The sequence below is a fragment of the Lingula anatina genome, chromosome 3 (assembly GCF_051362555.1).
Source record: "Lingula anatina isolate TDL-2025a chromosome 3, LinAna3.0, whole genome shotgun sequence".
In the NCBI taxonomy this organism is placed as follows: Eukaryota; Metazoa; Brachiopoda; class Lingulata; order Lingulida; family Lingulidae; genus Lingula; species Lingula anatina.
The window spans coordinates 155679-167413 of NC_141769.1; the positions used below are offsets into that span (position 1 = coordinate 155679).

The following is an 11735-nucleotide window of genomic DNA, read 5'->3' on the forward strand; positions in this document are numbered from 1 at the left end:
TTAGGCCTACATGTACATGTATAAGTAACTGATAAGAGTAACAGGGGCGGATCCAGCTAGTATTGTTTGAAGGGGAGGCCTAAATTATATTGACCAGTGGACAATATATAGAATGATATTATTATATGCTTTAAATTGCCGCCCCCGCACTCATTGACAGATGCTACTCTCTGACCACAGGGGTCGCCTGTGGTCTCTTACAAACCTGTCGAATATTCCATTTTGTAATTTATACCATAGAGACCCCTGTGAAATGGGGGGTGGGGGAGGGGCATTACATGGCACTCTCTATAGGAACCCTGTCGTGAATATATAACACTCAAACGAACCAGCTGAGTGCATGAAACTTCGCTATACGTACCTATAATTTTATAATCTAACTTTATAATTACATCCCAGATAGCATGCATACGTTGGGCCAACGTTGGCCCAACGTTGCCTTGGTTGACCGTGCAACGTTGGCCCAACGTTGGGTTTCCATCTAAGTGCTCACTTTGGCCAACGGTTGGCTGAACGTCTTTTTAATGCCAACGCATTGCCAACGTATTCCCAACCAAACTGCGTTGGCCCTACATTGGGCCAACTAATAACCAACATTGGTCCAACAATTACCCAACCTGTAACCAACAGTGTATTTACGTTGGTTCTACTAATAACCAACATCAGTCCAACGTATTCCCAACCAAACTGCGTTGGCCCTACATTGGGCCAACTAATAACCAACATTGGCCCAACAATTTCCCAACCTGTAACCAACAGTGCATTTACGTTGGTTCTACTTATAACCAACATCAGTCCAACAATTACCCAACCTCAAACCAACAATGCATCTGCATTGGCCCGACAGTAGGCCAACTGGTCGACAAGTTATCTGCAATTTGCACAACAAATTATGACCCAACCTAAAACCAGGGGCACAGTGATTTACAGTGACCCAACATTGAGCTAAAGGCAAAATAATTTTTTTTGGAATCATATAGGTAGTAGGGCACTGTAATTACACGTCTGATGCACAGGCAGATCAATGTCCTGATGACATATCTTGAGCATCTGAAATCTGCAAACTGCAAGATAGACTGAAAAATTAGCAAGCTTTCTAAGGGATGAATCCTTCAGAGGACTACATCTGCCTGTGATCATTGTGGTTAAAACAAAAGATTAGTGATATATTTTGAACTGTTTAATTAATTCATAACATTACATAAAACAAATACCTTATACCAACTAATAATGATATGTGAATTGAAATATAATACAAAAAGACAGCAAAGAAAATTTGAATAAGATATTATAATATTAAATTTAAACATTAATAAGTGTGTCTTATATCAATTGTTACATGATTCACATCAAGAAAAAATATCAACAGTCCTATGACTTTTCACCTTATTCCTGGAGTCAAGGCATTTTACCACTAGTAAAGTGTTTTTTGCCCCATTTCAATTTTTAAAAATATTTTCATTAAATTAAATTTTAAACCAGAAACCCTTGTTAATGTCAGGTAAGATGCTTTTCATAAGTTATATGTCAAGTCTATAAAATTACAGTCTCTTCCTCCAGGCAAAATCTCAGACATTGTCTCTTTAAAAATCAAGTCAGTGGTCATATGAGTTCAATCTTTGTGTTTTTCCTCTCTTTCCTGTCCTGCACCTGTGTGATCTTTGGCAAAGCACAATTAGTTGGATGTATCCTCAATATATTTGTCTAACCAGTCACAGAAGAGTGTGCTCCACCTACAAATTTAAATATTAAAAACACTTGAAATATAATGCTAGAATTAGTATGGTACATAACATGACTGTACCTCTTCCCCCATCACTGTTTTCATATACAAACTAGTACTAGTAGGTGTGTATTATATGATAATGTCCCCACCTTTTCTAAGTTAGGCAACAGCCAATATCTTAACTATAAAAGTGTGTGTCTTGTGTGCAGTAATTTATAGTGATTTATTTAAATTAGTTCTTACATGTACACTTGACCATGAATTCAGTTTTTAGACAACTGTTATGTACCACTAAATTCCACATAATTTAATCATTCCAACAACTCTATCACAGAATTTACTGGCCAGGATTCATACAGACACATAAGAACAATTGGCTTCCAAGGACTTTTAGGCTCTAATTCAAATCATTTTCAATGATTTTTAACTAATGAGGGCAAGTTATACATTAATACAGTTATTTTAAAGTGTACATACCAAAGGAAAAAGGACTCATTCATTTAAACTTTGTCTTTGTTACACATTGATGATGAAAAGTTGAAAATAAAAGTACAAGTAATGATGTATTAAAACTTAAGGTATACCCCCATCTGTGAATTATTGTCTGTATTCATGTCAATAAACTACAAAGTTTTAAATAATATTTTTACAAAGACAAAATGCTGAAATGCAAACCTTTTTCAAGCCTTATAGCATTTTCAAGTACTTTTCAAAGTTACATTTAAACTAGAGCCATTTAAACTAGTTACATTTAAACTAGTCCAAAGTGCTGGACTAAATTTGAACACTTTTCAAGGCTGTATGGATCCTGGTGCATCAGTAAATAATGGGAAAATACACAATTAAAAAGTCACTTACCAGTACATGCTCACTTCTTATCCTGTCTCTTTATCTCTTCATTTTCTAATTTCCAAAAAAGATGTCTTCTTTTTATATCCAGAAATCAATGCTTTCAGTTGTAATTCTTGCCTCTTCCTTAGAACATTTCTGACCTTCTGGCTTAGATTTTTGAATTGGCTCAACGGACGGCGCGCTTAAGACTGTGCTATGTATAGTTATTTGACCTGTTTGAGCAGGCAGTAGGCAAACTGTTTATATCAAACTGACAGTTAAGATAAACACCTGGCTTGTAATGAATCTGGTCCAGTGAAAGTTGCCAGTTTACTTCAATCAAAAGTCAATTGATGCTAACTATAAAGTTTAAAATTTATATATTGTGCAATTGTACATTATAATAAGATTTCAATCATTTGTCTGATTTCAATAACAATAATAATAATAGCAATAATAATAAATATGTTTCACAGCATTATTCAAAAATATAAATCTGTTCACTCAGTTATTTTTTATAGGTGAAGTCTATACATGTACTATATATAAGAGTGTATAGCTTGGAAGACAAATAAAAGCAGAAAACTGTTTTTTAACCCAAGGAATTTGACAAACTTCATAAAAAAATTATATTTTTTAATTCTAAAAACTATATGTTACTGATCAATAGATAAGCAAATGTGATTCTTAGTTGTGAACAGAAACATTTTTATTATAACAGAAACATTTTTCATTTCTATTGAGTTGTTAATTGGATACGTTGGCCCAACGTTAGGCCAACGTATGAAATAATTATGCACACGTTGGCCCAACGTTGGGCCAACGTGAGCATATTGCAGTTATGTTGTGCATATTATGATGTGGTTGGGCCAACGTTGGGCCAACGTATGACTACCAACGCCAACTATATGCCAACAAACCAACGATTCCCCTACGTTGGCCCAACGTATGCTTGCTATCTGGGATGTACCTGCGCCAAGAACGCCATGCCTTTACTTCCGTTTGTCTGTTTGTTTGTCACCAACATATGTGAAGAGCTACCCAAGTCTTTGGATGGAATTTTCAAGATAGGTCAGAAATGGGCTAAATTTAGGCACGTGGTTATTAATTAATTAATTAATTGATTAAATTATTAATATATTGATGAATGGTGTGAAATCGTTGAGACATTGGAGAGTTTATGTTACTCATGCTTTATTTCAAATGTTCAGTTCAGCAACCATTCACATCGCTTATGTCAGTACAGTAAATGGTCTAGTCAGCAGGTCAGCATGACAGCAAGCAAGCAAGCAAGCAAGCAAGGTACATAATCTAAAAAAAAAACAAAACAATAAATAAATAAAATGAATAAATAAATAAATAAATAAAGGAAACTATATAAATACTTATGCATCAAATACATAGGCCTAGGTATAATTTACTAGATATATGGAACATTACATTACATTAATTCGGTTATATATAGCGAGACTTGAAATTTGCTATATCTATACAGTAAACCGAAATGATATGAAGTTTACCTTATAATGCAATAATCATAATTAAAACGTTATATACTGAATTACAGGAAGGGTTTTGCAGTTGATAATTAAACCAATGCGTTCTCATATTATCATTTATCGTACTTCATATTAATTACCACACCCTACCAGGTGCTCTATCTTATATACCTATTTTTTTCACCTTTATAATTTATACAGAAAACTTATAAATACACACTTGACAGTATAAACATTTACATTATGATTTCTCCCTTTGAACTGTTACAATACACTATACTACGTTGGGAAATACGGTTAGCTGCAGGAGAGACCCTTCTTGTACGGATTCTTGTAGCGTTATGACCCAGTAGCATTCAAATAAGCGCGCTACTCACACAAGTAATGAAAACTACTCATAACTGTTATAGCTAAAACAAGGAATCTGTACTTACACCTTGTTTATATAAAACATGGAATCCGGCACTTACATACCCGGCTCCATAAATAAGTTATACTGAATAAGTTGTACTTATTTATCTACAAAACAAAATATTCTAAGTGCCCTTAAAACAAAACAAAATAATATCTTACTGAAATTAACTAGTTACTTCAAATCTCCCGTCTAATGTTCATTTGGAACTAAAAGAACCAACTTGTTAGAAGGTCTACGGATATCTACACTTTGTGTTTTAAGCAGTACTGCTCTAACATAACCTTCAGAGTCCATCTCTACCTCTTTAACACGACCCATGCGCCACTCACAACGCGGCACATTTTCTTCTCGAATAATAACTACATCGCCGATCGCTAGATTTCGACGATGTTTCATCCATTTTGTACGACTTTGCAAATTCAGTAGAAACTCTCTTTTCCATCTTGCCCAAAACACATTCGCAAGGTACTGTACTCGTCGCCAACGTTTGCGAAGATACACATCTTCTCTCTGGAATACACCTGGAGGCGGAATGGTAACCCGTGATCTGAGCGTCAAAATGTGATTCGGAGTTAGAGAATCTTCATCACGCGGATCCATGGAGACTGTCGTCAGTGGTCTCGAGTTGATGATCGCTTCTACTTCACAGAGGAGAGTGTGAAAGGAGTCAGTGTCGAGCTGGGTTCCATGTTCTTGTAAAAGACCCGTGAGAACTTTCCTAACAGACCGTATCATGCGTTCCCATGACCCACCCATGTTACTTGCTGCAGGAGGGTTAAAATGCCAATCAATGCCTACTCGACACATATTATCTTGAATGACATCATGTTTCATGTTCTGAAGAGCTTGTGTAAGTTCTTTGTGAGCTCCAACAAAATTTGTTCCGTTGTCGCTCCACAACTCTCTAACATTTCCTCGGCGCGCAATGAATCTTCGAAGCACGTTAAGGAAAGTGTCCGTTTCAAGGTTCATAGCAACTTCTATGTGTACTGCCCGACTAGACAAGCAAGTAAAGAGTACCCCGTATCGTTTGACTTCTTTCCTTCCGTCTTTTACGACAAAGGGTCCAAAACAGTCCACGCCTGATCTGCTAAACGGAGGAAGCGTTTCATCTACTCTACAACTAGGTAAGTTGGCCATTCTCTGCTGTTCCACTGGACCAGTGAGACGTCGGCACTTAACACAAAAAGCCAGCAAAGAACGCACAGCAGCATTTCCACTTATAATCCAATATTTCGTACGAAGGCTTGAGAGCACGTGATTTCGACCTGCATGCCCCAGACGTTCGTGTTCTTGGCGTATTATTAGGGTAGTAATATGGCCTTTCTTAGGTAGTATGATTGGATGTTTCGCTTTTTCTGGTAGATTTGCTCGCTGTAATCTTCCACCCACTCTTAAGATACCATTGTCAACAATTGGATCCAACTTGTAAAGGTTGCTGGTCTTGTTTACCGTCTTTGCCCGGCTCCGTGTTTGATCTGCATCTACTGAGGTAAGTTGGGTAATCTCGTCTTTGTAACTGCGCCAATGTAGCCAACGTATAACTGTGGTCTCCGATTGGGCAATATCCTCGGACGTAATCACCGGAGAGAAACTCGTCTTAGACTTCTCTCTTTTGCACAACCACTGAACAAATTTTCCATAGATAGCAACTGCTTTGCACAATTTATACCAACTTGAGTAGTGATTCACAAGCTGAAAGAAAGAATCTTCTTCATCACTGCTCAATGCAAAACACGCTGTATGTTGGATCTCATCGTCCGATTCTGATTGGTCTTGCGTCTGAGAATTTAGTGGGCTTGCCGGCCATGTATCTTCCTCGATATACAGAAACTCGGGACCAGTCAACCACCTTGCACTGTCACTCAACTCATCCGCTGATAAACCTCTAGAGGCTTCGTCTGCACTATTATTTGATGACGGTACGTAACGCCACTGCTCTACACTGGAAAAATCGCGTATCAGTTGAATTCTATTTGCCACAAACACTGGGAATCGCTTCTTCTCATTGGCTATGTAGCGAAGTACAGTAGTGGAGTCGGTATGGTAAAACACTTTCAAGTCTTCCTCAATTTCTCTCTCTATCATTTTGGCTAGTCGCACTGAGGTAACTGCAGCGGTAAGTTCGAGTCGTGGGATTGACATAGTCTTGATGGGTGCGAGTCGAGCTTTTCCTGCTACAAAGAAAACATTTATGTTTCCTGCATAATCCTTACATCGAAGGTAGGCAACTGATCCATAACCATAGAAGCTGGCATCTGAGAAGACATGGAGCTGCACTTCACCATGTGGGAGACAGTCTGAAAGTTTGAAACAGCGGTTTATCTTTACATTTTCTAATGCTAATATTGAAGATGACCATTTGCTCCACCTTTCTTGAAACTTCTCCGGTACATCATCATCCCATCCTACATTTCCGTCACGACAAAGATCCTGTAGTATTTTCTTCGCTGGCAATATCACCGGAGCCACAAAACCAAGTGGGTCATAAAGCGAAGAAATGACGGAGAGAATCCCCCTTCTAGTTGATGGTTTGGCTTTTAGCTGTATGGAAAACTCAAACTGATCTGTCTCAATGTTCCATTGTACCCCAAGCGTCTTTGTGATTGGTAGCTCATCATAATGGATATCAATTGAGGATATTTCTTTGGAATGCTCAGCCTTGGGTATAGAGTCCATAACTTCAATGCTATTGCTGGCAAACTTGGTAAGATGGAATCCTCCGCTTGCACAGGTTTTCTGAAGATCATCTACCAGTCTGATGGCGTCATAGGTAGACTTCACAGATTTAATACAGTCGTCTACATAGAAATTTCTGAGAAGAGTTTTACTCACTTCAGAATTTTCTGCTTCAGCCCCAATTTTCTTCAGAACAAAATTGGCAACACTAGGAGAGGAGACGGCACCAAAAAGATGAACGCTCATCTGATATTCTTGCAAGTCGCTGTTCAAGTCACCGTTTTCCCACCACATGAATCTCATAAAACTTCTCTGTTCTACTGGAACACGGACCTGAAAAAACATGGATTCTATATCGGCAGTGAATGCGGTTTGATGCTGACGGAACCTACAAAGAACTCCCACTAAGTTGTTGGCCAGATCCGGTCCTTGTAATAAGTGATCATTCAGGCTTGTCCCTTGAAACTTGGCACTTGCATCAAACACTACTCTAATTTTCCCCGGTTTGTTTGGGTTGTATATACCGTGATGAGGTAAGTACCATACTTGGCCTTGTGCTGAGACATCATAAAGAGGAACACGCTCTGCATAACCACGCTCCAAAATATTTGTAACAAATGCTACATAATCTGCACGGTAAGTTTCATTTTTCATCATCTTCCTCTTTTGCCACAATGCCCTCTGTACTGCTTGTGACCGGTTATTAGGAAGTGACACTTCACTGGATCTGAAAGGTAAGGGCAAAGTATAATGACCATTCTCAAAAACAACACCGTCTTCTGCAATCTGTAAGAAACGTTTGTCCTCTGGTGACATTCCTTTCTCATCAGGATATGATGGCTTATGCTCACAAAAATCAAGCTCCATCATGTGCATTGCAGTAGCCGGGGACATTATCTCCTTGTGGACTTCCTCCACCTGTATACGATTGCATGTAATGTGGTCCCTAGTATCAGCGGTTAACGGTCCATGTACTGTCCAACCGTGTCTAAGTAACACTGCATACGGGCCTCCATTTGAAGAAGGTATTGCTCCAAGCGGCTCCAAGGCTAGTGGGCAATTGTTTCCAATCAAGATAGACAAGTCCACATTTTCTTGCAATTCTGGTATTTCCTGAGCAACACTTTTGAGGTGATCCCACCTTCTGACGATATCTGGCGTAGGTATCTGATCTTTGGTGATTGGAATATCATCTCTTGTGAAAGTTCGTGGCAGTTCAATGGCATTATCACCATTACTATCTGTAATCACCAGATTTTCCACCGCATTGCTTTGAAAACAGCTGCTTCCAGACATAGTCTTAAGCTGGAGACGAGTAGTTACACCCGAGGCATCAAGTTGGCGGAATAATCCTTCTGTAATAAAACAACCACTACTTCCATTATCATAAAAACAGTATGCATTCATAACAGTGCTACTACCTTTCTGGTGGATCTTCACTGGGAGAATTGCATGAAAAATACGGTCTGCAGACACTGTGGTAACGCAGGAAGACACAGTAGCACCATCGGTAAGCTGTGTATTAGCTTGAGCTGTGAGAGAATGCGATTGGACAGCAGGTTGTCGTCGGGGCCGAAAGCTTTCAACATGGAGTGAAGATGGATGCAATTTCTGACACTTCTGACATCGGCGTTTCTTGGTGCAGCCCTTTGACACGTGGTCTCGTCCAAAACATCCAAAACAGAGGCGTTTATCCATCAGAAAGGCTCTCTTGTCATCGATACTCTTAGATGAAAATGTCTGACAGTTCTCAAGGTCATGACGTCCTTGGCAAAGTGGACAACAAGGTTGCGCGGTAGTGACGTCAGAAACGGTCGTTGCCAAACTGGACACTTTTTGGTTGAACTTACTTGTTGGAGGCTTTGAAGACTTTGTAGAGATCGTCCCTTTACCAAACACTGGGTCGTTGGCTACTTCAGACGCTGATGATACAAAGGAGACAAGATCTGAAAACTGAACAACTCTTTGTTGATGTTGTCTCAACTTAACTACATGCTCTCGCCATTTATTTTGCAAATAAAAAGGCAGTTTCTTAACTATATTTATCATATTGGGTGGGTGATTTAACACACTGAGGTAAGATAAATGCTGCATTGCATAAGAACACTTTGTTAATGACAAAGCCAATTTCTTTAGACCAACATGATCATCTTGTTTTACAGATGGCAACTCATTCACTTTATTCAAATACATCATAGCAGTTTTATATGGGTCACCATATTCTTTGTCAAGCAACATACGGGCTTGTTGATACCCATCCTCTAAATAAAAACAACTACTGATGATTTCTTTGGGCTCACCTATCAGTAACTGATCAAGGTAATACAATTTGTCAGATGAAGATGCTGCACGAGAAGCAATACGAGTATCAAAAGCAGCCAAGAAAACCCTATACTCAGTTAAGTCACCAGCAAACTTTGGCACTTCTGGCTGAGGTAAGGACAACGCAGCTAGGAGAGCATCAGTGTGGAGTAGATGACTGCCTCCAGGAATGCCACTGTTCTGAGGGACACGCTCTGGTACTTCTACGCCAGTGGGGAGTAAAGGACTGCCTCCAGGAATGCCACTGGTCTGAGGTGCACGCGCTGGTACTTCTATGCCAGTGGGGAGTAAAGGACTGCCTCTGGGAATTGCTCCGGCCTGGGGAGTGATCGCCGTTGTCACATCAGTTGTGGGTTCTCGGGGAATGGCCCTGGCGTAAGGAGTGGGTGTCGTTGCTTCTACATCACTCATAGGTCCTCGGGGAATGGTCCTGGTGCTCGGAGTGAACGCTGGTGCTTCTGCATCGATCGGATGTACATGGCTGTCTCGGGGAATAAATTCAGGAGCCTCTACATTCATCATACCGTGGTCGGAGAGGTTATCTACCCAGGCATCTACATTAATGGTTTTCAACGGTGCCCATGTTTTCAGCTCTGCTTCCGCTTTTTTAATTGCAGTCTGAATACGCAGCGATTCCTTCCTTTGCTTTAGTCGAAATTCTTCTTCTTCAATTTTCTGTTTTTCTTTTAATGCCTTCGCCTCTTCTTCTAAAACTGCCCTTTTTGCCGCAGCTCTTGTAGATCTTTCACTGTTGGTGGTTGATCTTGAACTTTTACTAGAGCAGGAGACAGCATCGTCTTCATGGAAATGGAATTTGGAGATATATAAAGATGTACGGCGTTGAACTTTACTAAAATTTTCCTCTGCCTGGTCTAAATATTTTTCTGCTCCTTCTTTTTCTTCTTGGGTATTAAGCAAATTGAAGTATTTAAAATGTGCCTCTCTAAATCGGTCTATTGAAACACAAAAGTCATTCAATGCTTTCTGTACAATATTTACATGAGCAGAGTCCAAAATAAGTTCATTTATGATGTTTTCTTTTTTAGTACATTCACCTTTAAAGGCGGCACGACTGTGCTTTAATTCTTGACGATAGTCCCGGTCTCCACCTGCATCCATGGCTGTTATTATGTACTAGTGTGAAATCGTTGAGACATTGGAGAGTTTATGTTACTCATGCTTTATTTCAAATGTTCAGTTCAGCAACCATTCACATCGCTTATGTCAGTACAGTAAATGGTCTAGTCAGCAGGTCAGCATGACAGCAAGCAAGCAAGCAAGCAAGCAAGGTACATAATCTAAAAAAAACAAAACAATAAATAAATAAAATGAATAAATAAATAAATAAATAAAGGAAACTATATAAATACTTATGCATCAAATACATAGGCCTAGGTATAATTTACTAGATATATGGAACATTACATTACATTAATTCGGTTATATATAGCGAGACTTGAAATTTGCTATATCTATACAGTAAACCGAAATGATATGAAGTTTACCTTATAATGCAATAATCATAATTAAAACGTTATATACTGAATTACAGGAAGGGTTTTGCAGTTGATAATTAAACCAATGCGTTCTCATATTATCATTTATCGTACTTCATATTAATTACCACACCCTACCAGGTGCTCTATCTTATATACCTATTTTTTTCACCTTTATAATTTATACAGAAAACTTATAAATACACACTTGACAGTATAAACACTTACATTATGATTTCTCCCTTTGAACTGTTACAATACACTATACTACGTTGGGAAATACGGTTAGCTGCAGGAGAGACCCTTCTTGTACGGATTCTTGTAGCGTTATGACCCAGTAGCATTCAAATAAGCGCGCTACTCACACAAGTAATGAAAACTACTCATAACTGTTATAGCTAAAACAAGGAATCTGTACTTACACCTTGTTTATATAAAACATGGAATCTGGCACTTACAAATGGGATAGATTTTGGTGATTATTTATTAATTAGTTCTATAATCAGTAGATAATGATGAGAATTGACCTGCCTTGGCCGAGGTCTGCGCTCCCTGAGTGATTATCTAAATTCATTATGCTTATTTTGGACTATTACGCCTGCGGCAGTAATGTGTGAATTTAGTGGTTAAGATTTTTTTTATGTATTCATCAGATATTTAGATTTGATTTTTTTTCAAATGTAACTGCTTCATGGTGTTTCTAAATAATAAATTAATAACTAAATAAATAGATAAACGCTCGACAAGGTATATTAATTGTTTAATTG

At 38.6% G+C, this 11735-nt stretch overlaps 1 protein-coding gene and 1 long non-coding RNA gene across 2 annotated transcripts; both read right to left on the reverse strand.

Annotated features, from left to right (window-relative positions):
- Positions 1-381: 381 nt before the first annotated feature.
- LOC147762749 (uncharacterized) lies at positions 382-3524 on the reverse strand. Its single transcript, XR_015333612.1, has 2 exons — positions 2585-3524; positions 382-1733 (listed from the first exon to the last, which is right to left on the reverse strand). It is a non-coding gene; the product is annotated as an uncharacterized LOC147762749 (long non-coding RNA).
- A 1136-nt stretch (positions 3525-4660) lies between these two features.
- Positions 4661-10759, reverse strand: LOC147762750 (uncharacterized). The gene is made up of 2 exons (XM_087007672.1): positions 10528-10759; positions 4661-10269 (listed from the first exon to the last, which is right to left on the reverse strand). The coding sequence occupies exons 1-2, from the start codon at positions 10589-10591 to the stop codon at positions 4661-4663; spliced, it is 5673 nt and encodes a 1890-aa protein (XP_086863798.1). The 5' UTR covers positions 10592-10759.
- Between the last annotated feature and the right edge of the window lie 976 nt (positions 10760-11735).

Coding starts and splice junctions, on each gene's coding strand:
- LOC147762750 (XM_087007672.1), bottom strand. CDS start 10,591: ATGGATGCAGGTGGAGACCGGGACTATCGTCAAGAATTAAAGCACAGT. Junction 10,270..10,527: donor CAGTCGTGCCGCCTTTAAAG/GTGAATGTACTA, acceptor ATTTCCATGAAG/ACGATGCTGTCTCCTGCTCT.